Source organism: Watersipora subatra, chromosome 3 (assembly GCF_963576615.1).
Source record: "Watersipora subatra chromosome 3, tzWatSuba1.1, whole genome shotgun sequence".
Lineage (NCBI taxonomy): Eukaryota > Metazoa > Bryozoa > Gymnolaemata > Cheilostomatida > Watersiporidae > Watersipora > Watersipora subatra.
Genome location: NC_088710.1, coordinates 49892311 through 49918074, shown reverse-complemented (window position 1 = coordinate 49918074; position 25764 = coordinate 49892311). Strand labels below are relative to the sequence as shown.

Genomic DNA, 25764 nt, shown 5'->3' with positions numbered 1-25764 from the left:
TTGACATGGCTTATGTAGCCTACATAACTGGTTCTCAAGAATATAGTTTGATAAAAATTGACTAATCACGCAAATCAAACACTTAGTTACTGTCTAGAAAGCTGGAAAAACACTTTTAAAGAGCCTGAAAGGTCTGTTTCTAATGCTGTACGCCTTCAACTTGTCTGCAAGGGCTCCCAGATTCGCAGAACATGCTATCAAAGACTGACTAACAACAGAAAAATTAAGCTTGCTAAGAAAAAACACAGTGAGGTGAGTTTTTTTTAGACGTGATACTTTATCATTCAAACATTTAAGGTGAGATAATATGACTGATAATTATTCTATAAAATAAATATGTATATCAGTTATGTAATTAATAATCATTATTAAGATGCAAGTAATGCTGACAGTGTAATCTGTACAAACCAGTAGTGGTGGCTACTGATCAAAGTGCTTGCATTCAGTTTGAAAAATAACAAAATTTCAATCCAGCAAGGCATTAGCCATTAGTCTTGCCCTTGTTTATCAAATGGACAAATTATGCATGTATTCATTCTAGTTTATTGGTCCAAGCTAACTAAGTGATAGTGATTTCCCCAGTCGATGTTGTCCTGGCATTCATTTAGCCACAAGAAGATAGTCGGAAACCTGCTACTCATGATACACCTTGTCAAGATGACGATGTGCCACCAAAGAAAATCACACGGTCCAATTCTGCTGTCCACTTATACACATCAAGACCTACATTTAAACATGTATGCATGATTTGTGAAAAGTAGGTGTAGTACTACTTACACGAATCAACTACTCGCAAAGCTGTCCTTCATGTGGCCAAAACTGTGTCTGCTGGTATGGCCATCTATCCTGTAAATTAACTTAAGATATGATCTCTTCAGTTGCTTTGACTATGATTAAGTAATTGATGAGCAGTGCCCTGTGTTATTTTGCAGTCCAACTTGTACTGGTAAGGTACCAATGATTGGCATCATATCGCCTATCAACTATGGCCCCCTACAACTGATTTTAAACTCCTATCAACGTGTTCATGAACGGTTCCGCATAGACAACCGGCTAATTTTGTAAGCAGTGCACCTGCCTACACATGCAGATGTATTGAAGAATGCTGCTGCCATCAAACACGAAGAACGTGTACTTTATAGAACGTTGATCAAGATGCGATTGCTTTAGAGATGGCCTCTCGTAACAAGTGTTATGACGAGTATATCTGCGTCTATATATCTAAGTATATATTTAAAAAGATTGTTCACCACTTAACTATGGTATCTTGGAACTTTTTATGTAATGGGACAAGCAGAGAGCTGTGCCTCTAACTGTAGTTTTTGGATATTACAGCCCAGGTTCCCAGAGGGCAACTGACTTAGAAACCTTCTCAGAGGACTAGTTCATATCTACAGCGGACATGACCAAACTACCATAATGCAGTGACTCCAAGCTATTGAGGATGTGGGGCCTTCCTTGTGGATGCCATGGCGCTTATCCAAGCCCTGCCTGCCAGTGCCATTCTTTCAACATTCCATCAACTTGCTGATACCATTTTTGATGTGCTTATTGCTCATACTAAGAAGTACAAGGCTGTTTGTGTGGATTTTGTGATAGACAACTATTACAAGAATAAAATCAAGGGGAGTGAGTGAAGCAAAAGGTGATAAGAAACTACAAAGCAATCTTCATTTTAGTAAAGCTGTGAAGATACCAGACTGAAAAGCCTCTGTAAAGTCTGTAAGAAACAAGGAAATGATGTTGGCATTCATTGTTTCATACTGGAAGACTACAGTCAAGCATGATACCCTAATACTCTACACTACAACCGCAAGATCATGCTACTGGCTTAATATTAACCCTTATGCTCAACCCACCACTATAGAGGCGCCTACATTGGCTTGTGATTACAAGGAGGCAGACACCGTCTTGTGCTGCATGCATCTTATGCTGCTGATGGCTATTCACAGGTGGTGATCAAATCTTTTGACATAATCATTGCTATCATGGCACTTGCCCATGGTAAGAATATTAATTACCAGACTCCGTTTTTCCTATTAGACAGAGAGATGAGAAATGGCTATTAGATGTCAGTGCGATGGCTACTAAGCTCGATGGCTACTAAGCTCGGATATAATCTACCAATGTGAAAATCTCATAGGTTCCCAGTTTTTTGGCTGTGATACAATTTCATCATTTGCAGGCAAAGAAAAAAGAGTCATAGGAAATTCATCAAAACAGAAGTCGACCTTCAGCAGGCAATGAAAGGACTCTGAGAATCATTTAAGTTTTGGTGCAACTCTATTCTCCCTGTGTGACTTACACATGCTGACTTTATGGCCAAGAAAATAGCAACCCGGAACATGGCACAGACTTCAACTGACTAAGGTACAGGCTTTTTGCGTCCATGTTTGGGGCGAATCAGTCCAGCCCTCCCTGCCTTCAATCGCTGAGAGAACATGTGCATTGTGCCAATTATGTAGCAGCTACCTACATGTATATAGAAAGAGTTAACAACCCAACTTACCAATGCACCATTTCCTTCTTTACATGGGTGAATACTGGGTACGAAAAACGATGAGTATGCAGTAAAGTGTTTTACCAGAATCACCACCCCACTTGATATTCTACAAGCAGCTCTATGTGAGTGTCAAAAATCCAGCTGCCGAGGGAACTGATGTGGCAGTATCATGGCAAAGCTGCCTTACACAGGGCTTTGCACATGCGTACACTGAAACAAAACTGAAACAGCAGTAGCAGAGGATGCCGACGATAAGGAAAATGACTAAGAACTCAACATATTGAACAAATAGTTAGGATATGCGATATTTTGAAATATCCCAGCTCGTTTTGTAAGACTTGATATTAGCTACTAATAATACTGCTAATAATAATCACCATGTTCACAGTGCTTGCAGCGTTCTTACTATTTTCTATGATTCATCAGTGTCAGGTTATACATGTATAACATAATTATAGTGTTTTGAATTTTTTTTGTTAAATAAAGCTATTAAACCATATATATAAACATGTATATATATATGTATATAGTTACATGTATGTGTAACAATCGTAGAATATGGAATGTTAGAAAATAGATAGATGAATTTTGATTTCGTTACTGAGACCCTAAATCACTGCAAAATAATTATGAGAAAATGTTGCAATTTGCAAATCTGATGCTTCTATGTAAGGAATCTTATTTACAGGGGAGATAAATCCTTAAAACATCATTTAAACAAAATTTCTCATGGAAGTGGGAATGGCAGCTACGGAAACTTTTCAGTTTTGAATTTTCCATACCAAAACAGTCTAAATCACTCCAATAATTGCTACTGAAAGGGGGTGCCAACGGAACTCCATTTCTAGAGCTCTTTTGCCTGCTCGGCCCACGTCCTATAAGCCGAGTTAAGATAACCACAAGGTTGCTATCAAATAATATGCTATAAATTTGCAAATTCATAAATTATATAATAATAATCTATCAAATGCTAAATATATATATTCAAGAAAAAATTACATAAACAAACCATACTTATAATACATGTAGAAACAAAGTTAGCATTTTTGTAACACAAATATTTGCATCGTTTGCTCAGCCAGTTGTGTTTGGATTGTTGCTTTCGATGAAACGAACATTGTCTATTAGCGGCCCGATACTTTCCACAATGTCTTTTGAGTTCAGCTCTTCTTCTGCACTGTTGAAGTAGTCAATATTAGCGTTCAAACAAATTTTTAGGAGAGCAAAACTTTCAAGTGTTGCATTTCACACAAATGCCAGGCGTAAAAGATTGCGTCACTAAGAACAGCTTTCACCCAAAAAATAATCATTCGTATACCATGGTAAATGTAAACTGTTTGCCACATACGCCAAAATATCAAGACCCTGTTAAATAAGGAACATTAGGCAGATACGATTATTAATTATTTCTATTGTGTTGCTTTCAAAGTCTTAAGGAAAAAACCGAAAAGCTTTGAAGTTGAAAAACGGACTTCGGTAAAAACAGAAACAATGAAAGAATCAATTGTTATGGATGTAAAAGAGTCATTATTAGTACGATTTTGTGGACACCTTTCTACTCATCACTCGCTATTATTGGTTCGTAAAGATCTAAGAATGTCAAAGTGGGTATCAAATGGACGTGGTGTTCAAGTAAAGCGTGGTGCTCTATTTTTCAACCCTTCTATGGTGGCGGTCAAATAAAGGCGACGTTCAAATAAAGGTGGCGTTCAATTACAGGTTTTACTGTACTTTTAAAACCTGTGAACTAGTTTTACCTTGCTTTAGTGTCATCTCTGCACATCTCAACGTCACGTTCGTCTTGTCCAACAAATAAGGAAATGTATTTTACAGACCCTGCTATTGAGACAATGGAACCTTCTAGAAATATGCACGAGGCTTTCTTAGATCACTATAGACAGAAGTTTAAAGGTCAGGCTTCAAAAAAGCCTTCCAATGAAAACAATGAACCTGTCCGGCAAGACAGTAAACCAGCACCAGGGCTCACCGCTCAGTCTATTCACTTTTCTAAACCCGCTTCTGGTCAAAGTTTTGGCTTCCATTTGGGCAAGAAAGAAAAAGTGGAAGACCAGAAGAAACTCAAACAATTGACTAAAATGAAGAATAAGCCAAAGAATTTTCCTTCACCAGGTTTACAGGAAAGTTTGGAGTCTATGCGACAGGTCACAAATGAAAAGCCAACCACAGATATAAATAGTTGGACAGTACATTTTAAATCACATGCCGGCCCAAAGGCACCAATTAAATCGGCAAATACTAGTCAAGAGCCAAGCCTTGCCGAAGCCCTCGCTGAGAATACAATCACCAAGATTCGAAGGCCTTTTCACAATGTCAAAGATGACAGTTTACGACCCAATCATAAGAAGCGGGTAAATAAAGAAAAAGCGTTCGACTGGGGTAAGTTTTCATTCATTATTTTAACTAGGATATGTTTTCAACTATTTTCACTAGGGTAGGGTTCTACCGACTATTTTCACTAGGGTAAGTTTCTATCAATAATTTTTATTAGAGTAGGTTTCTATTGACTATTTTACTAAGGTGAGTTTCTATCGACAATTTTCACTAGGGTAAGTTTCTATCGACAGTTTTCACTAAGGTAAGTATCTATCAAATATTTTTACTAGGGTAAGTTTCTATCGACGATTTTCACTAGGGTAAGTTTCTAACGACAATTTTCAGTATGACAAGTTCCTATCGACTATTTTTAGTAGGGCAAGTTTCAAATGACTATTTTCATCAGGGCAGAATTCTATTTGCAATTTTTGAATGTATGAGCGGGTGCTTCTGTTTGAACCATTCATTTAATATGACATGGCCTATATTTCTTAAGCTTACACTTCTGTTTGAAGTTATACCTCTATTTAAAAAGCACTTTTAGCCATAGAGCTAGTAAGAAAAGTGAGCCTAAAACTTTTAAGCTCACCTTTGCTACTAGCTCTATGGCTATACCTTTTAACTACTAAATTTTTATCTGGTATATTCTATTCTACCCATGTAAACACTTTAAATTCAATGTCTATGTTGCTTTAGATACACAAGCTTGACTATACTTTGTTGTTTTCTTTCCATCATCGCTCAACCTCCAAGTACTTGGACAACCTCCAACAAGTTGAATGACTTACCAGTAGAAACACCATAGCATACAGCAGCAGTCTTTTGCATACAATCAAGTGATTTCAGAATATTTGAAGCATTTTTGTCTTCATGTGGCTTGCTAAAAGGAGTAAACAGATGGTTTAACACGAGGATAGTTCAACAGGATGTTTACAATTACTACAAGGTCAAAATCCTTGTGTTGAAAATTCAGATTTACACATTATTTACAAGGATGTCACATGTACATGTATTAATAGCTATAATATGACGTAACCAGTCAGGTTACATTGATAACCAAGCATGTCATACATTATGTACATGTACTCACAGCTATAATGCAACGTAACCAGTGATGTTACTATAATCAAACATACATATGTATTCTTCAAAATATATAAAACTGTTCTAGTGCGCTGATATCACAAGCTAGACCAGCCATGGCAAAATTGCAAATCTTGACTCATTCACTTTTTGATATTTTTCATATTTCCCTTGAATATTTTAAGGATAATTTGGGGAATATTTTTTGACATGCGTTTGGTTTTATTTTAATCTTATGTTATGTTAATCTTATGCTAGATGTTTTCGATGAACAAACTTTAAGAAACTTATATTGCAAATTATCGTCGATTCTGGTAGTACTATCTGTTGCCAGTGCAGCAAGTATATTATACATGTACGATGTAAAATGTATATATTATATAAGGCTGTAAGACATGTGCCCAGTACTGTTGTGATAATAGTATGAATTTGATGCGGTTTTACTACGCTATAGATGTTTAGTTGATTCTACAATGAGTCATAAACCAATATTTTTGTTCATCTATAGACTATAGCATGACATGGATTTTAGGTATACCTGGAGCCGGTGTTTAATATTGCTCCAACAGTATTCCAACGCTGCCGAACTCTGACCTAATGTCTTTCACATACAGTCTACAGCATTGGTAATTATGTGAAAAATGACACAGAAATTTTTTATATTTGTATTGATTTATTTGGCAATAAAAGATAGTCTCTACGGATATGGGTATTTTGTGTACTCACTAAGAGTGACCCGAGTCTAGACAGTTAAAATACACACACACAAAGTATTTAGTCATGCTGAGCTTTGCTACCGTTAACTTCATATATTTGCAATCGGAATGTTAACACTAACGGCTTAGTTTTCAAGATTTTTAAGTATTTACCGAATAAGTTGCTTAGCTTACATACGCCGGCGATTCTAGAAATCTAAAACTTCCTGAATTAATTTGCTCTGTTAGTAGTTAGGAATTTGCGTATAAAAATAAAAGATAGCTGATGGCATGAAACTAATGGTAGTAACGCTCAACAAATTGTACCAAGTACTCTCACTTCAGCATAAAACAACAGCTAATAGTTAACAGCTAACAAACATCAAGCAAAATGTAAACAGAAAAGAATGAAAATAGAAAAATTTATTAAAATTGTGGGAAAAATATACTACCTCTTTTGAGCCTCTGAACCAGGATTTGATTTAAGATTTTGAGCAAAATGTAATAAAAAATTATTGCACTTGCTATCAGCTTTTTGTTAGCAAGACACTCCAAGATTTATAAACCCTCCACATGATTGAAAATACTCCTAACGCTTAGATATGAGGTGAGCTGTTGGTGGGCATGACACCCCGAATACTCAAATACAAAATGAACGATGGGTGTGCATGACACCCCATTACTCAAGTATAAAATGAGTGATGGGTGTGCATGACACCCCCAATACTCAAATATAAAACGAGCGACGGTTGTGCGTGACATCCCAATACTCAAATATAAAACGAGTGATGGGTGTGCATGACACCCCCCCTACTCAAATATAAAACGAGTGATGGGCGTGCGTGATACGCCCCGTACTAAGATGTAAAAACTAGTTGCAATTGCATTTCAATTTGCCACAGCTACGAGGCTACAAGTCTTCTACTAAAAAACTATGATTGACAAAAGGCAATTGTTAAACTGTAGTTACTGTCTAGGTAGGTAGTTATACTGTCTTTGGCCATCCCGTCACCATTGGTAAGACAGCAATGGCCAGCCAGCATTTGGAGATAAACCTAACAACATTTAACTTGCTAGTATTTGGTCTTGCACGTCTAAAATTATAGCTCATGGGATGGCACAAACTTTTTGGAGTTGTGTAAAACAAAATACACTGTATGTAAGGAGTTGTACTCGCAAAAACATAGAAGTAAAGCTTTTGAATGAATTCAGGAATAACTCGTTTAAGGCTGCTTACAACGAATATGTCACAGATTCACTGAAGTTCTCTTCAGATGGATTACCGCTAGAGGTGCTTACTCCGGTCTGTTGATCTCATCATCCACGTACCTCATCATGATGCTAGCCCTAGGACCACGAGACGTCTGTTGGGGTGCAGCAGCATTAGCTGCACAAGATAAATTGGTGAATTTAATAGTGCAGGTTTACAACTATGTAAAATTACGAACACATATGAATAGCTAAAGCCAGGAAGATATAGCAAGCAGAGATCGCTACAGACAGAGATAACTACAGGTAGAGCTAGGAACAGGTACAGACAAAAAAAGGTAAAAATAGTTGCAGGTAGAGATGGCAACAGGTACAAGTAACTATACATGTAGAGATAGTTACAAGCAGAGATAATTATAAATGGAGAAAGTTACAGGTAGAGATACACTAGTTATATGTAGAGATAGTTATGGGTGGAAACTGTTACAGGTAGATATAGTTACAGGTAGAGATAGTTACGGGTGAAAACTGTTACAGGTAGATATAGTTACAGGTAGATATAGTTACAGGTAGAGATAGTTACGGGTGAAAATAGTTACAGGTAAAAATAGTTAAAGGTAGAGACAGCTACAGGTAAGGAGATTGGAATAGGTAGAACTACTGGAGGTTTAACTGTAATCAAACGGGGCTTGTAGCAATTTTGGGTTAAATATGATGTTAGAGTTCATTTAAAAAATGCGTTGCTTATTGTTGGCCTCATCTTATTGTTTATCTTTTAGTTTGATCTCCACTTTCTCACTCTCATGAAATCAAACTACTTTTATTTTAAAAAGCTCTTAGATCCTCACATCGTGATTCCTCAACGACACATCTTGTTTCATGGATGCACAAAAATTTGTTAATCCAATTTGACGAGATTAAACTATTTACGGTTAATAATAATCAAGCAATGGTTATTAGCTATTAGCTAAGTTCAGGAGTTTTGCTGATACAGTGTAAAATTTCCTAACCAAATTCATGATACGGTTGTTTCATACCTTTGACAAAAGCATGACAAGACAAATGGGTATGCGGGGTGTAAGGCAATATGTGATGGGTATTTGTTACAGAAGATTACTTTTAATAACAAAAACACTTGATAGCATTAACATCTTGCAATACAATTATGTAAATTTTTGAAAAGCCTTTTATTTGAATTATTCATAAATATAATTCAAATAATTCTTTTTCAAATTATTTTCTTGCTAAAGATATAATTCTACATTTGCCTTAATAAAAAATCATTTGTTAATATTATGCCACCTAATCTTATTGAAAAAGAACGTTGATTATATTATATTAAAATACAGTCATACCTCGACACATGCGTACTCCAACATACGAGAAAATTGAGATACGAGCAAAATGTCGACCAAGTTACTACTCGTATCTCAAGTTATCTTGAGATACGAGTAATCTTTGAGACACGAGCGTACGAGCCAGTTCTCGATGGCCATTACATGGCCAAGTATACGAGAGGCTTCTTTCAAGAACAGCAGCAATCTTTCTTTCTCGTCGAACCCATTTAAAAAAGTTTTAATAAGGTCAGCTAAAAGTTATAGTGAAAGCGAGATAAAAGCGTCAAGTCGGATACAAATAAAAAAATTAAGATGATGGCTAAATTGTAGCTAAGTTTAGTAAGAGATTGAAACTTATTTTCAAAAGTGTATTTAGTGAGCTAAACTCATTTAAGTTAAATTTCCAGTTTTATGCTATGTTACAAAAGTCTAGTGTACCAAACACATTGCTGTCAAGTCTCTCTCACACTGCCGTTAACCACTACATCTGTCTCGAATGTAAGAACTCTACCCAGTCCTGTATATATATAGTAATGTTACATTTTATTGCTGACCATAACCACTAGATAGATAATTGTTTCACTTTATACTTTATTTACTGAAACACAATAATTAGAAACCCATTTTTCATCAAAATATCGTGTTTTTAGGTGATTTTTTCATAGTATGGGAACAGATTAATATGTACTTAGTTACTCTATATAGAAAATATTTCATTATATAAATTGAGCACATTGACATACGAGCTCAGTTCCAGAACGCATTAAGCTCATTGGTCGAGATATGACTGAACTGAGACACATTCTCAAAAGCCATGTTAAATCTTATTTGTAGGTGAGGCCTCATTTTCAGGAAACTATTTATTGGGAACTTACTTAAGGGAACTGTTATTATGACAGAAGTTCAGAAATACCAGTATACCAGAATTAGGATTTACTGTGAAATGGTAGAACTAGCAGCGGCTCTGAGCAAGAACTCTGTGAGGCACACTGTAGGTGCAAAGTGCAGAGACATATTTTATATGACCCCCAATTTCTATCATTCAAATATTGTTTGATGTTTTTAAAAATAGTACTTTTCGAACAGTTTTTGCTGACAGTTGACTAAACTCTTATTTTCCAAGCTCAAGTTGCATTTTTGGAAAAAGCACAAATTTGACTTTAAAACATACTCAGTGAATGTTTGCAAACCAATTATGACAGTTTAAATGCTAACCGATACCATGTCCAAACAAATTTTTGGCCATTCATCGCTGCAAACAGCTGGAGTATCAACATTCGCGAATTTGCAATATTTGCACATTATTCCTTCAGTGTGCTTCACCTTTTAAGTAGACAAATGTATTACATAAATAGCTGCTTACAGACAGATAACAGCAGACCAGATAACCTGCAAGCATAGAACTACAATATGTAGAACAACTGGCAGCTGTAGGCAGACGACTATAATCTTTACTTTTATAAGAGCTGCGTTCCTCTGTCCGTTCCTCCTAAGTCAAGCTGGTAGCATAACAAAAATGCTTCGCATGGGAATTGAACTCGAATATTTGGTTTCATAAACCGATACGCTACTTTCAGCCACTTTCCTACATCTATCTATATATTTCTCAAACTCCGTCTGTGGATCTGTCTGTCTGCATTCCGGCTATAGCTATTAAAATCTTGGTATAACGAATCCGCACCGAAGAAAATTTGATCTTACACCTTCCCGTTCACCAGTCCGACGTCGTACCAATTAGGCCACCGAGATTGATGTCTTCACTAGCCGATGAATGTTACTATATGAGAACAAATACCCAATGGCTTTGCGTACTACGCAGGGTGATTGCGTCACGCCACCTAGACGAATAGCTCTCATTAGTAAGCGTACTCAAATTTTCCATTGGTAATGTGCCAGGCTAATAGCAAGTGGGAGGCAACTCTCATTACTTCTTATTGTTTATAAGCTAATTTTTATTACTCGGGCAACGCCGGGTAGCACAGCTAGTATATATACAGTCAAACATGGATAACTTGAACTTCACGGGACCGAGCGAAAGTGTTCAAGTTATCAGAGCATTCAAGTTATTAGAGCACTGTCACAAGTCCATGTATTTATTTATTTATTAATAGATACATGCACATACATGTATACAAACTATAATAGAAATCAAAAGCATAAATGGCTTGTTTCAAATTAAATGCTTCTAATGTAAAGTTTAAAACTTTTTTATCAAAAAGTATAGGAGATTTTTCTACCACTTGAGATTGTTTTGTTGTTTGAGGTGATGTTATTGCCAGGACGTTTTTTAGATTAAAATTGGCAAAACTTGATCGTTGTTGAAATGCTCAGAAGAAAAGACATCTTTTTTTGAGCATTTTAACCGAGATCAATTTTGCCGATTTTCCTTGAAGTTTATGCGAAGGTCACCTCACTTTTCCATGCTTCCGAAAGGCGATCGCTAAGCGGATGTTTGGTAAAAATCAAAATTCACCAAACCTTTAGAAAAGTCGTTGACAAAAATATTTTGCCGACGGTGGCAATAACGACGCCTATGATTTACGAAAAATTGAGGTTTATCTCTATGGCTTGGAACAAGGTGATTTTCTAAAGCGATAACAACTGTCTCGGTAGCCGTTAGGCAAAAACCTGTTCGAGTTAAAAGAGTTGAGGTCGAGTTATCTATAGCAATTTATCATTACGTGGGAACGGACCAAAGAAACCGTTCGAGTTAACCATGTGTTCGAGCTATCCGTGGGCGAGTTATCCATGTTTGACTGTATATATTTCTCATAGTATGTCTGTGGATCTGTCATTCCGGCTATAGTGCATGTTGATTATTTTACCGATGCGGCCATGCATTACGATGCCCCTGTTAAAAATATTTTTCGTAAGGTTCGAATACTATATCTGGGGTCAAGGCCAATTCTTCTCGTCGGCACAATTGTGTAGTCTCTGTATCGTCGTATTCAAAGTTTTGATGGATAGCTTCTGGCGGAACAGTAGCAGCTTTTTTACACACACACTTCTATGCAAGAATTGTTATTATTAATTCTACATATTCACGGTTTTTATTTTGTTTTCTCAGTTCGCATTAATTGTATCATTACCGAATCATCGTTTATTGTAATCGTAGCAAAACCGACATAATTTGGCTATTACTTGCTCATTATTTCACATTTACATCTAAACCTTTTTATAGTCGTTTCATTTTTTAAAATTTATTTGACCTGCACGAAACATTTTCCTCATGATATGAAGTTTAAAAGTTGTTTGACAAATTTTGAAAACCTTTACAAGTGTCTTCATTTTCTCTCTTAATTTATTTCAATTACACAAAACACTTTTCTCATGATATGTAGTTTGAAAGTTAGAATGGCAAATGTTGTTATATGTTAAATACAAATCAATTTTCTGACCAAAAATTGTTTTATTTTTCGGGTAAAGCCGGGTAGCACAGCTAGTCTAAGAATAATTGTGCACATAGCTATTACACATGATGATCTCTCATGGCACAGGGGACTGACAGCATACTAGGCAAACTAACATGCAACTAGCCATAGGAACATGGTAGCTAGCAAACAAGAGATTGGCTCTATGTATCATAGAGGCAACTGCATGTAGATGGTTCTAAACATGGAGCTCTAGGTGTGTCCATGCTAAACCGCAGCAGGCTATAATTGTATGTTATGATTAACACAAATACCTGCAGCCTCTTCTTCATCAGGGCTGTTTGGTGGATCCAAGCCACTCATTCTTCTGAGCACCTCCTGCTCAGGTGGTTGGCCTCTGTATCCGCCTTTGTCTATTATAAACTTGATCAACCTGTGAAATGATGCAGAGCATTAGCGTTCATGATAATTAGTGGATAAACAAAACATTGCTATATCGCTTTAAGAGCTAGCAGTTTTCTGCATAACTAATGCAGAGTCAGAGTTTTAAAAATGAAAAATTTTGTTCAGAATGGACCAATTTTTCTTGAACTGATTATCAGGGTTCAACCGCAATCATCTCAGGTTAATAAAACATACTGTGCCCGTAAAACCTATTAGACTAACCCATTGCCTTAGCCCCCAGATCGCTAACTTACCTTTACGTAAGTTCAAGCAAATGTTCGTAAACGCTCAGAAACTATGTTATATAATGAAACTGTATGTTAGGATTTCTTAAAACATTGAATAAATTATCTGCATTTCTGATTTATATATTATTATATATTAACAAACAAACTTAAAATACGCAACACAAAGAGTGATTCAGCTTAATGTGATTTGATGAATTTTAGTCTAGAAAGACAATATGATACTGTTGAGCGCTAAAGTCAGACAACTCCTTGAGCATAAGTCTATTACAAGCAGAAATTAAGAACACGCGACTCAATGAGTGAATAAAAAATTTCAACTGCTGATACTGTTATGTGGTGGATCATCCGCACATTTTTTTCATATGATAAGCAATCAATATAAATCACAAATGACTAAATTGCAGTGTTATATTGATAAAACAGTTGTGGAATACATAGGTGTCAGTTACAATATAGTAGACACCCTGCACAAATTAGCTGTTATTGTCTTGATGTTTGGACAATAGACTGTGATTTACTTTGTATCTACCATGTTCTTTTTCGGGATTTAACGCGTAACTAATAATATATTAATAACTCCTAATAGTATAGAAACATAGTTATGGTAAGAAGTAGGAGGGGATCTTTGTATATCGCTAACAATTGTTTTTTGTAAGTAGCGAGCGAAATTCTAATTAAATTTTTGTTCTAACAAAAGCTGCCCAAAATGAATAAGCAAACCTTGTCAATAAGATGCTGAAATATTTGCTTTTTAATAAATTATTTATTTTATTAATTTTTTAATTAAACTATATATTTTTAAAGTAATTAAAATATGAAAAAAATTGTATATAGTATTTTCTGTTATGCTTTTTATGCCTATCAAAATCTTAAATACAATGCAGTGACTGAATAAGACCGGAGCATATAGGCTGTCTGAGAGACGAGGGGCTGTAAAAATGTAAGCATTCAACTCACTTTTTCCAATTCTTGTCATGGATTAGAGCAATTGGACTGCCAACAATTATGAGCAGGGCTTTGGCACGAGTGACAGCCACGTTGAACCTCTGCAACAAACAAACAATTTCACAGTACACAAGTATACACGAGTGAGTAAATCAAGGTCGGTGAGTAGATCGACAGCGGTGAGTAAGTCGACAGCGGTGCATAGATTTGAACAGTTTGTTAGTAGATATAGACAGACATTTGGATGAATATGATGATGGCTTTCGTTTTTACCTATAAGGTATCAGCCTAGATTAGGCGCGCCATTTGCACAAAAATTTCAGTTTTGAGTGGCTTTTAACTTTGAATTTTTAATGTATGTTATAAAATAACTTATATTAAAAATGCTATAGCGTAAAATAGCAAACAAGTAGAGTGAATAAAACTGTTACATTAGTGTCTTGTATCTATATACTTCTGTCATAACAACATTTGTACTCTATGTCTAGTCAGAAACAAATTCACTAATATCATCAATCGATACATTTATCATTCATAATTATGCAGTTTTATAACAATAATTTATCTTATCACAAATATTTAAAATGTATTATCTGTTACTCGTGTGGGAGTTTTGCAGCAATAAAAACCTTGGTGTGCTTTATGGATGGACTTCCTGAGAAAGATTGATACAAGAGTTTGATGGTCGGTGTGTATCGTTACATCCGGTCATCCAAAAAGTATTGGTCAAAACATTCAGTTCCAAAGACACCTGCCGGGCATTCTAGATCTGGTGGCATATAGTTTTGTTCAAATCGTCTCAGACTTCTGGATGCGTATGCTGCTGGTTTCCCATCCTGCATTAATGCCACACCAATGTTAGCTGTAGAAATATCAGTCTCAGACTTCTGGATGCGTATGCTGCTGGTTTCCCATCCTGCATTAATGCCACACCAATGCCAGCTGTGGAAATATCAGTCTGCACTGTAAGGGTCAAGTTAACTCAAAGTATTGTAAGGTCTCTGAGTTAGTCAGTGTTGTGTTCAGGGTGTTGAAGACATTCACCTGGCCCATATTCCAGCTGAAGTTGTTTTCTCGTTCGAGTAGTCGCCTTCATAGCTGTAACTTGGCTGAAAGGTTGTCTATAAACTAAGACATGTAGGTAATGTGACCCAGGAACTGTTGACCTTGTGCTCTCTTCGAGGGGAGTGGTCCAGGTTCACGATGGCTTGTATTTTGTCTGAGTTTGGTTTCACACCATCAAAGGTTAAGAAATGACCAACATATGGTAACTCATACAGAAGGAATTTGCCCTTTTCCTTGTTAATTTCTAGCTCTACTTGGTGAGCTCTTTTAAGAAGGGCCCAAGAGGTTCTTATTGTGTTGCTGTCATGATGAGCTAAAGACGAGCATGGGCCCAAGAGGTTCTTATTGTGTTGCTGTCATGATGAGCTAAAGACGAGCAAGGGCCCAAGAGGTTCTTATTGTGTTGCTGTCATGATGAGCTAAAGACAAGCATGGGCCCAAGAGGTTCTTATTGTGTTGCTGTCATGATGAGCTAAAGACGAGCATGGGCCTAAGAGGTTCTTATTGTGTTGCTGTCATGATGAGCTAAAGACGAGCATGGGCCCAAGAGGTTCTTATTGTGTTGCTGTCATGATGAGCTAAAGACGAGCATGGGCCCAAGAGGTTCTTATTGTGTTGCTGTCATGATGAGCTAAAGACGAGCATGGGCCCAAGAGGTTCTTATTGTGTTGCTGTCATGATGAGCTAAAGACGAGCATGGGCCCAAGAGGTTCTTATTGTGTTGCTGTCATGATGAGCTAAAAACGAGCATGGGCCCAAAAGGTTCTTATTGTGTTGCTGTCATGATGAGCTAAAAACGAGCATTCTTCTGCCACTACTGTCACCCCATTTAGTCTAGTCAGTCCTTCAGTAAGTCACCGCTGAAACTTCTTCCTTGCTGACGAAATACCAAATGGCATCCTCAGGTACTTACACGTTATGTCAGATTCGAGGAAGTTTTGTCTAGTGGTATTTGGTAAAAAGTGGTCTTTAGCCTTATACAGGGAGAAAAACTTAGCTCTTTGGGGCTAGAGAAGTACGTCATTCAAAGTCAAGAGTATGGCATTGTTGCGGCGCATAGCATCATTTAGGTTCTGGGATCAAGGCAAACTCAAATTTTGCCTTTGGGTTTGCACACTGATCCAGTCAATCGGTCTGCCTTCGTGATGATTCCACGTTGTTTCATTTTCTTGATCTGATTAATGAGCTCATCTTTTATAGATAGCAGTCCTTTGCGATGTCAAACTTGGGTTGGTCAGACTTTTGGATCTAGCTCAATTTATTTTCAAGTCTTGACTCAGGGCTCCATGTAAAATTATTGATTCGCTCGGATTGTGTTGGATGGGTAAACAATAAAAACTTATTTTATGATTGTCCATTTAACACCGGAAAAATGTCCCAATGCTTTTCTATTGCTGCAAAAATACCACACAAGTGACAGATAATACGTATTTATTATAGTCATTGTAATGAAGTGTCAGTCAAGATCGCATGAATAATTTGTGTTTTAGTGCTATGGTAATAGCTTGTATAAAAAAGTGGTGTCATTTAGAATAGCAAACAAGTGGAGTCAATAAAACTGTTACATTACTACCCGTATGTATGCATGTCAAGGATGCAAAATTTTGAGTACAAAGTATGAATATTATTGTCGTGACCCCCACATATGCCACAGAGCTAGTAAGAAAATGTATACAAACTAGGTCTAAATATGTGTATATAAAATAACTGCATTATTGGATGATCAGCTGATGTATCAACTATGTATGCTATTGAATATCTATCTAAATATATTAACTGGCTCTGGCATTGTTTAGCAACACTAAAATACTTTGAAGCGTTCTAATACTATTCAGGTACAGATACAATGAAAAAAATAAATTTTACTTATTTACTATTTTCCAAAACCTTAAACAGTACAGAAATCATAATCTCTTCAGAATGTAGCAAAACTTCTAGATAAATGAAATGGCATTCAATAAATCAGGTGAGTTAATTAATAAAAAGAGCCTATTTCAAGTAGAAGCACACAATTAATATTTATTTTCCAATATCATCCCCATGCAATGACACAAACTTTTGCAATCGAGGTCCAGCTTTTGAATACCTCCAGCAAAGAAATCTTTGGATTAGTTTTTTTAAAAGTTGCTCGCTGCAATCTTAATTTCATCACTATCAAAGTGGGTTTGTCTCGGAAACTCCTTAACAGGCCTAAACACGTTGAAGCCAGACAGTATACGATCATTACTGTAGGGAGGACGTAGTAGTAATTCCTAATAAAATTGGTTGACTGTTTTCATTGTTTTGGCTGCTGTATGGCGCCTAGCATTGTTTTGGTAAAAGATGACTGTAAACCTCGGCGTTTGTTGTTTACATCCTTTTTAACAGTAGGTGGTGATGTGGAAAGTGGTGCTTTTTAAGATAGGAAATAGTAATAGGCCCTTGCATGTCTCAAAAATGGCAAGCAGGACTTTATGGGTAGACCATTGTGACTTGAACCTTTTTGACAGAAGATTCGCTGTATTTCCATTGCATTGACTTGCAATGCAGTTGGATAGTAGTAGTAGTTCCGGGTAGTGGTGCCAAATCCAGGTCTTATCACAAGGGACAAGTCTTTTAAGGAACTCATCGCTGTCTTTTTTATATCGACAAAGGTGCTATTGACACAGCTCAACCATCTTCTGTCTGTGCGGCTGAGCCAGTTGTTTGGGAACATAGCGACAGCTGAATTTAGAGTATGCCAGGTCTTCCCTGTACACACCGGCACACCAAGTTTTTTGCCACATCTTCCGGTGTTACCCTTCTCTCATACTGAGCAAGCAATCACTTGAGAAGTTCTTGCATCAACAGGATCTATTTTAAGCACAGCATATTAATTCACAAACAATGAAAAAATAGATTTTCACGTTGTGAATGTTTTAACTGGTTAATTTTAACAGTTGCATGAATACAGTTTCACAGTTGAACCAACTCGCCACACTAAATCACCTCAAGTGGGCACTATAAAAATGTCTTCACCTTTATTGTCATACAGCTGCTTTATAATACATAAAAATGTGGAATAGAATAATTGAATGAACCTGTATTCATGAGTGCAAACAAATTTTGTAGAATAACACTATTTTTCTCTCTCCCTGCACTCTACATGCTACTGCTTCCTTCTGAAACTTAGCATCTTTTTGCTTTCACAAGTGCATCAATATTAGGTGGGAAATCCTGAGTAACAGCACATTTAACAATGTCATTCAAGTGTTTATTCGTTAAATATGAGTGCTACTTTGCTTTATTACTTTTCAATAGAGATAACACCTCACATAGATGAGCAGTCCCACACTAGATAGAATCTTCACAGCAATGACTGTTAATTTGGGGCAAAATCGTCCTTCGTAGACTGCAAGTCAATAAGCTTGAGCTGACTGTCAGCCGACATATCAAAACGCTTTACCGTTAATGACGAGCAAAAAACCAAATCATTCTCAGGTTCATATAATACGTGAGTCCGGTGCTAAAACTCTCACAGTAAATCTGTTATGTTGTCTTTGCATTTATCTAACTAATTATCGGACTGGTCTGGTGCCGTTAGATGGCCAACTGTGAGACAACAGAATTGTGCGGTGTCACCAGTTAGATAGCTGCAACGCTTGACAGGTTTATCTTGAGTGTGCTTCTGCTATCGTAATATTGAATGATAATTCTGTTACAGCTTTGCAATGTAGTGTAAAGTGTATTCAAGCATTGTATAATATCAATCATAAATGTGAGATCCTGCATCCATTCCTTGCATTGAAGTTCCTTTACTGAGCATCCCTTGTTGTTGATGAACTGTCCAATTTTCCTTCGTAGCTTACAGAAAAACTTCAGTACTGCATTTCTGGTTAACCACCACTTGTCAGTGTAATACGAAAGGCTAAAATGAACGCCATTATCAATGAGAGATATGGCAAACTGGCAGTGATTCAGACCCGAGATCTGATAAAATTGAGTTTTCACACCTACACTCATAACATGGTCTGTTCGCAGTGTTTTGCAACATAACGCCTCCTGCCAAATACAGTGAAATAGCCAAAACTCTTTTGTCCTTTATTACATTGCCACAAAATTTTGTGCCAATGCTTGCTTTTCTCGAAACTATTGCTGGCGTGCTGCCGGTAGCCAAGCTCATGGCCCACTTTGCCAGGTGCCCCAGTGAAATATGAAAATGTCATCTGCTGTTAAATGAGAGAAACACCATCTGCTGTTGTAGTGTCATTCATGGAAATCAATTCCAGCGCTTCTCAGTGATGCTCAACGTTTCATCATCATTTCTAAAGAATATGGCTAGCTGAGCAACATCTATGACACCAGTGCTCTCATCTATTACAATTAAACATGTAGTAAATGACTTGATTTTCAAGTTGGCTGCTCAAGTCAGAGTTCCGCTATCTGATCTGCGATAGTGTTCCTTCCTTGTTAGAATAATGTTGGCAAAGGCAGTCCACTTTTTGAGGGGCCACGACTTCTGCAGCCTTCAGCATGCATGTTTTTAGAAACGCTCCATCAGAAAATGTTTGGAATGGGGAATTATATGGGGAATAATATAGCCAACTCTTACATTCTCATCGGCGCTAAAAGTAGACTGCTGTTTCCTCAGATTAGTGACCATTTGGTTTATCTCGTTTCTCCTTATTTGTCCTTTCAAAAGGTCCTACCGTCTCTATGATAAGTCTCATAGCGGCGCTGAATACTAAATTCTTTGAGCACAGCACTTTGCTGATTATATATACCAAACACACTGATTTGGCATTAACTTATGTGAATAAACACTTTTCAGTCCACCTTTTTATGGAAAACTCTGCTCTGCATGTACACTGCTCTTTTCTTAACAGTTCCAATTTGGAAAGGACGTGTTGACCGATAACTTGTTGACCGATAACGTGTTGACCGATAACTTGTTGACCGATAACTTGTTGACCGATAACTTGTTGACCGATAACTTGTTGACCGATAACTTGTTGACCGATAACTTGTTGACCAACAACTTGAAGAATAGTGGAGCAAAATTGCTAGATTATTTTATATGCTTGACTTCTGTGACTTTTGGATGTGAGCACTTTTAACATTTACTGGAAGAAGAATTTAGCGGGAGGAGGAAGCATTTGGTTTGCATTTATTTAAAAAAATGAAAGCTTTCATTAGAAATAAACAAGAAACTTGCTTTTTTGTTTGAATTACAATACTGAATTCCATTGCTTCGACAAAAACATGCTTTTAAGAAAGATAGCAATTGTTAATACAAATAAAGTCTCGGGTCTTGACCAAATATCAGTGAAATTTATCAAATCAGTCTCCGAAAATAGAGCTGATCCTTTATGTAAAATTTTAAATCAATCAATAGAAAGCGGAAGAGTACCTGATGAATTGAAAAAAGCTAAGATAATACCTTTGTACAAAGGAGGTTCTTTGAATGAATGCGGTAACTTTCGCCCAATTTCAATACTGCCAGTTTTCAGTAAAATCATGGAAAAGCTAGTGAATCAGCAAATTGTTGATTATTTGGAGTCAACAGCATTACTTTACAAAAATCAATATGGTTTTAAACCAGGCAGAGGTACATCGAAAGCAATTTCAATTTTTACCAACCAAATACTAGAATCTTTTAATAGAGGAGAATGTGTATCGGGAATTTTTATTGATTTTAGAAAAGCTTTTGATACCATCGACTACATCAAATTGTTTCAGAAATTAGAGCAGTTCAACTTTAGTCAGTCCACAATTAATTAGATACAAAATTATTTAACTCGTCGAATTCAAGTTACAAAAATAAGTGATTCGTACTCAAATCCTAGTAACATAACATGTGGTGTACCACAAGGTTCTGTGCTGGGTCCTACACTATTCTTGCTCTACATAAATGCCCTCCATAATTGTTTATCCTACCTAACCCCCTTACTGTATGCTGAGGATACAACTTTGTTCTTGAGTTCGCAAGACTTGAATGAGACTATTCATAAAGTAATCTTTGATCTGAATAAACTAAGTGTTTGGTGCCACAATAACAAATTAACTACCAACACAGAAAAAACATATTACACCATTTTTAAAGGCTGACTTGCAACAAAATTCACATTACAGTTATTTGATATGAAAAGATTCCCCATGTCTTACTCTGTTGTGTTGTAGGTGCAAAATATGTGGAAAGGTGATTACAAGCTCTTAAAAGCTAAAAAACGAACAGAAAATTGCAGCCACACGAGACCGCCGTAGTTTGAATTCTCTTTCCAAAACGGCTCAAATGTGATGTAGTTGTGAGAGATGGTTTCTGTTTACACTTTCATGCAACCTTATTCGTCGAAATATTTTCACAAATATACTTCACGCATTCAATAAAACTATGTCTATTGTTCTTACGCGTCTATTTTATCGTCATCGTAATGCTGTCACTTTTAGCACTGATATCTTATAACTTACCTTAAAAATTCGTTTTAATTTTTTAGCCTTAGCTTGAAGGAGTACATATCATTGTCTGATAATTATGACGAGCCTGTTGGTCACTTGTGATCATCGAAAAGTGCTGCAGAAATTATTTGCTAAGTATTGGGTCACATGATTAGATTACGACTTACCTATTAGACCGAACCGAAACAAAACTGTAAAGTAGCGAGCATCTATATTTGATACAGGGTCTTTGGTAAAACCCGAAGTGTTTGTCATAAACTATTGCTACGATAAGTTTTATATTGAGCTTTTAATTAGCCTTTCAATTCACGTGAGAACACCACGTGACAAGACAATAACCAAATTTCATGGCTACGTCATCGAAATAAAGAGATTCCAATCTACAGCGGCTTTTCGTTTTTGAGCTTTTAAGAGCTTGTAATCACATTTTCACATATTTGGCCCCTACGACACAAAAGAGTAAGACATGGTGAATCTTTTGATACCAAATAACTGTAATGTGAATTTTATTGCAAGTCAACCTTTATGACTTATCAAAACAAATCAACTTTCAATCTGAATATCACTTTAAATAACATGCCAATTAAAGCAGTAGATGAAGTCAAATTCCATGGAATCACAATTGATAAAAACTTGGGCTGGTCCTCACACATTCGTAAACCTTTATTGGATTTTTGAACCATCTCAGGAATTTTTTATCGTTCGAGTGGGTACGTCCTAAAAGAATCTTAGTTATGCTCTATTATTCATTTATTCATTCAAAATTGTGTTACTCAATTGAAACATGGGGGATTCACCACAGCTACATCTAATATAATATTAATCATATTTCAAAAGAAATTATTGCGTATAATCAACTTTACGCCTTTCGGGTTTCCAACAAAAGACCTATTTGTCAATTTAGATATCTTAACTGTAGATAAACTTTATAAGTATAAATTACTCGTTCAAGCTCATAAATTGTTTCACTCTAGCAGCTCTGTATCACTATCACATTACCATACTCGTCATCATTACTATCACTTCCTGTTCCCAAACATCTAACATCTGCTGGTCAAAGATCCTATAATTTTGCTACACCTGCACTGTGGAATAAGCTGCCGACTGTTTTAAGACAAATAAATTCCCTAGGAAAATTTAAGGTGGAGCTGAGGCTCTATCTTCACTCTGTCGGGTGATCATTGTTATCTTGCTTTGTGCTGCTGACTCGGGCTCACGTACTGCTGGCTTTGCCATCTCGCAATGGGCCCTATCATCATCTCTTCGAGTTATCTCTTTTTTACACACCCGACTATATGTTGTCTACTCTTTATTATTATAACTTTGATCTGTGTATATTTTTTGTTTGCTTGTTGATGAAATAAAAACGCACTCACGCACACACACACAGAAATTCATGTCGGGCCGGATTAAATCAACCAACGAAACCTGTTTTAAATTCACTATTGGAGCGGTAAATGTTGCGTTACTAAAAGTTATCTCCTACATATTGATATACAATATCCTTCTACAATGTATCATGGAAAGCTATCTTACAGCATAGCAATATATTGTTCATGTTGAAATTGCTGAAACAGCATAGAAAAACTCCAAGTTTTCTGTTTTTTAAACACACAAGAAATAAAAAACTGTCTAGTTTTTAAAATATAAGAGCAACTTCTGGTGTGGCAGTAGAAATGTAACTAACAGCTTTGGAACATACTACAGTGCATCCTCGAGATACGATTGCCCTGATATACGATTTTTTCACCTTATGAAGTTGAACATTATTAGATCTTCACTTCGCTATACAAATTTTTTTTCACTATACGAATTGAATTCGAGAAAATTTTAGCCCGAGTAAAGATTTGGCGGTCAGTGTGCTCAAAACGCACGTCGAGATAACAAAGACAATGAAATGCTGTTTGCCAAAAAAATTTTCACAGCATTTAGAAGAGACACGATGATCGAATTCTCTCATGTCAGCAATCCACGGGGGACATTTTGTAAAAAGTGCTTAATTGAGAGCAACTATTCATTTTTAGCGTTATAATCTCTTTACAAGGCGCAGGAAAAATAATTTCCTTGACAACGGAGTTGTAGCTCATAACTAAATAGGAAGAAGGCACCCGTATTGTTAATATTGCCAAGGAATATGATCGCAACCAATCAACAATCGCAATAATTATTAAAAATAAGAAATCTATTAAAGCAAGCACAAGGAGGAGCTTACGACTGACGACTTGAAGGCCGGGATTTAGAAGAGACAGAAAAGCCTACATCGGCAGAAGTTTTAAATGTTTAATTTACGGATTTGAACTGGTACATAAAATATACTGTACAATGCATATCATTATTTACCTTCTTTGTGTGGCATGTTTTACATGCTTTATTTAATTCATTTTATGTTTTATATTATTTATTTCATTTTGATTTTATGTTTTATTTTCTTGTTTAACCATGTCTTTGCAGGTGGGCCTGTTTTCTACTACGTAAATACAAATCATCGTATGTATGTAACTCAGATATAACTAGCTACTCAAGATAGTTGACGCATCCACATTACTTTCTAGAACTTGCTAAAGCCATGCCCTTTAGGGTATAAATACATACAAACTTCTGTATGTATAGTTACATTGATTCTTGTGCACAATTCATACAAGACAAACTACTGTACAACCTTCTCTGAATCCTTTTACCAGCGCTAGCTAGCAATTTTCTGCATTGCACTAGCGTTTACAGAGTGCCAGCAAGCATCATCTTCAATAAGTAATCAAGTAGGCTATCTTCTACATTGCACTAAGTTAGCTTGTTTTCTTCGAGCACTCTCTGTACCAGCAGGAAAGCTGTGCCTTCCTGGCAATTTCTGCTTTTCAAGATCCAAAAATTAAATAAACTAGACAACTTCATTTAGCCTGCTAGAAAATTTCATTACGTATTAAATTTATTTTCAAGTGTACAGTCACATAATAAGTGTGGATATGTTTTTGCTTCCTCTTTGATCGCTACATGTACCAGCTCAAGTCACGTTACTCCAAAGGTATGTACTTACACTACTGTACAGTAAATAAAATATCATTTTTTGATGGCCATTAAATGGTCAAGTGTATGAGAGGCCGCTTTCGAGAATTGCAACGCATGGCTTTTTCAGTCAAATTATGTTGAAAAAGGGTTTAACCAGACTCGCTAAAGGTTATAGTGAAAGCTGAGAAGCGATAAGATTTTAGTGATAAAAATTTGAAATTTAGTGAAATAGTTAAAAATACATACAAAAACTCAGATTTAATTAGCTTTAAATGTGTGTTTAGTAAGCTAAACCTATTTGAAGTGAATTCAAAGCTTATGTTGTACATGCGTCTTGAAAGTAGGAACTCCTTACCGTGCATACTACATTTCGTACACACATTATGATGTTGCATTTTACAATATTATTGCAGATCATAATCACTAGGTGCACTTAATACAATGCAGCTACTGTAGGTAACTATAGTTACTAAAGTTAACATACTATTTTGTTACTAATTTTCAATATGCACAGCATTGTTATAAAATTTTGGACAATTTTTACCATTTTTTGCATTGTATAATTACAATGGTTTCTATACCCCGATATACAATTTTTCACCATATGATGCCAACCTTGGAACAGATCAACATCGTATCTCGAGGGTGCACTGTATTATGCAGTACGTCATAAAATAACATATAAAAGTGTGTTATGGAAGCTTGGTGTAAATTTATAAGCTCAAGTCAGTGCGTCCAGCCATGCTGATTAACAGGACCAGTTGATGCAGGGTTGGCAAAAAATGAAAAACAGAGATTTCATTCGTCATAATAAATCATATCAATCTAATGCCAAGAGCTCACCCTGTCACCCATTTGCTGTTTAGCAGTAAGATATTTGTACTCAAATCTAAACAGACCTGTTCTTTTGGTAGTTACACTGGATGAAACAAACAAGTTGAAGCAAGATATTTTGATGACTGCTACAGGCCAATAAATGACTATAAAACAATAAACCTTGGAAACCTGTTGTTCTGACAAATATTGCCTTTTTACAATTTTCTATCAGTGTATGCTTTTATTCAAATTATATGAACACCACCGATGAAAAAACCTCTATTGATTCCGTATTCA

At 36.2% G+C, this 25764-nt stretch overlaps 1 protein-coding gene across 3 annotated transcripts in view; it reads right to left on the bottom strand.

The window, feature by feature from the left end:
• Nucleotides 1-5625: 5625 nt before the first annotated feature.
• Nucleotides 5626-25764, bottom strand: part of LOC137390048 (putative helicase mov-10-B.1) — a 61994-nt gene continuing 41855 nt past the window's right edge. For 2 of the 3 annotated variants that reach the window (XM_068076287.1, XM_068076288.1), the window contains 3 exons: nt 14182-14270; nt 12847-12965; nt 6588-8002 (listed from right to left, as the gene is read on the bottom strand). In XM_068076287.1, coding sequence (XP_067932388.1) covers nt 7911-8002; nt 12847-12965; nt 14182-14270 — 300 coding nt within the window. In that variant the 3' untranslated portion in view covers nt 6588-7910. Of the gene's footprint in view, nt 5718-6587; nt 8003-12846; nt 12966-14181; nt 14271-25764 lie in introns of those variants that run through there. The other variant, XR_010978094.1, reaches the window with a different exon arrangement.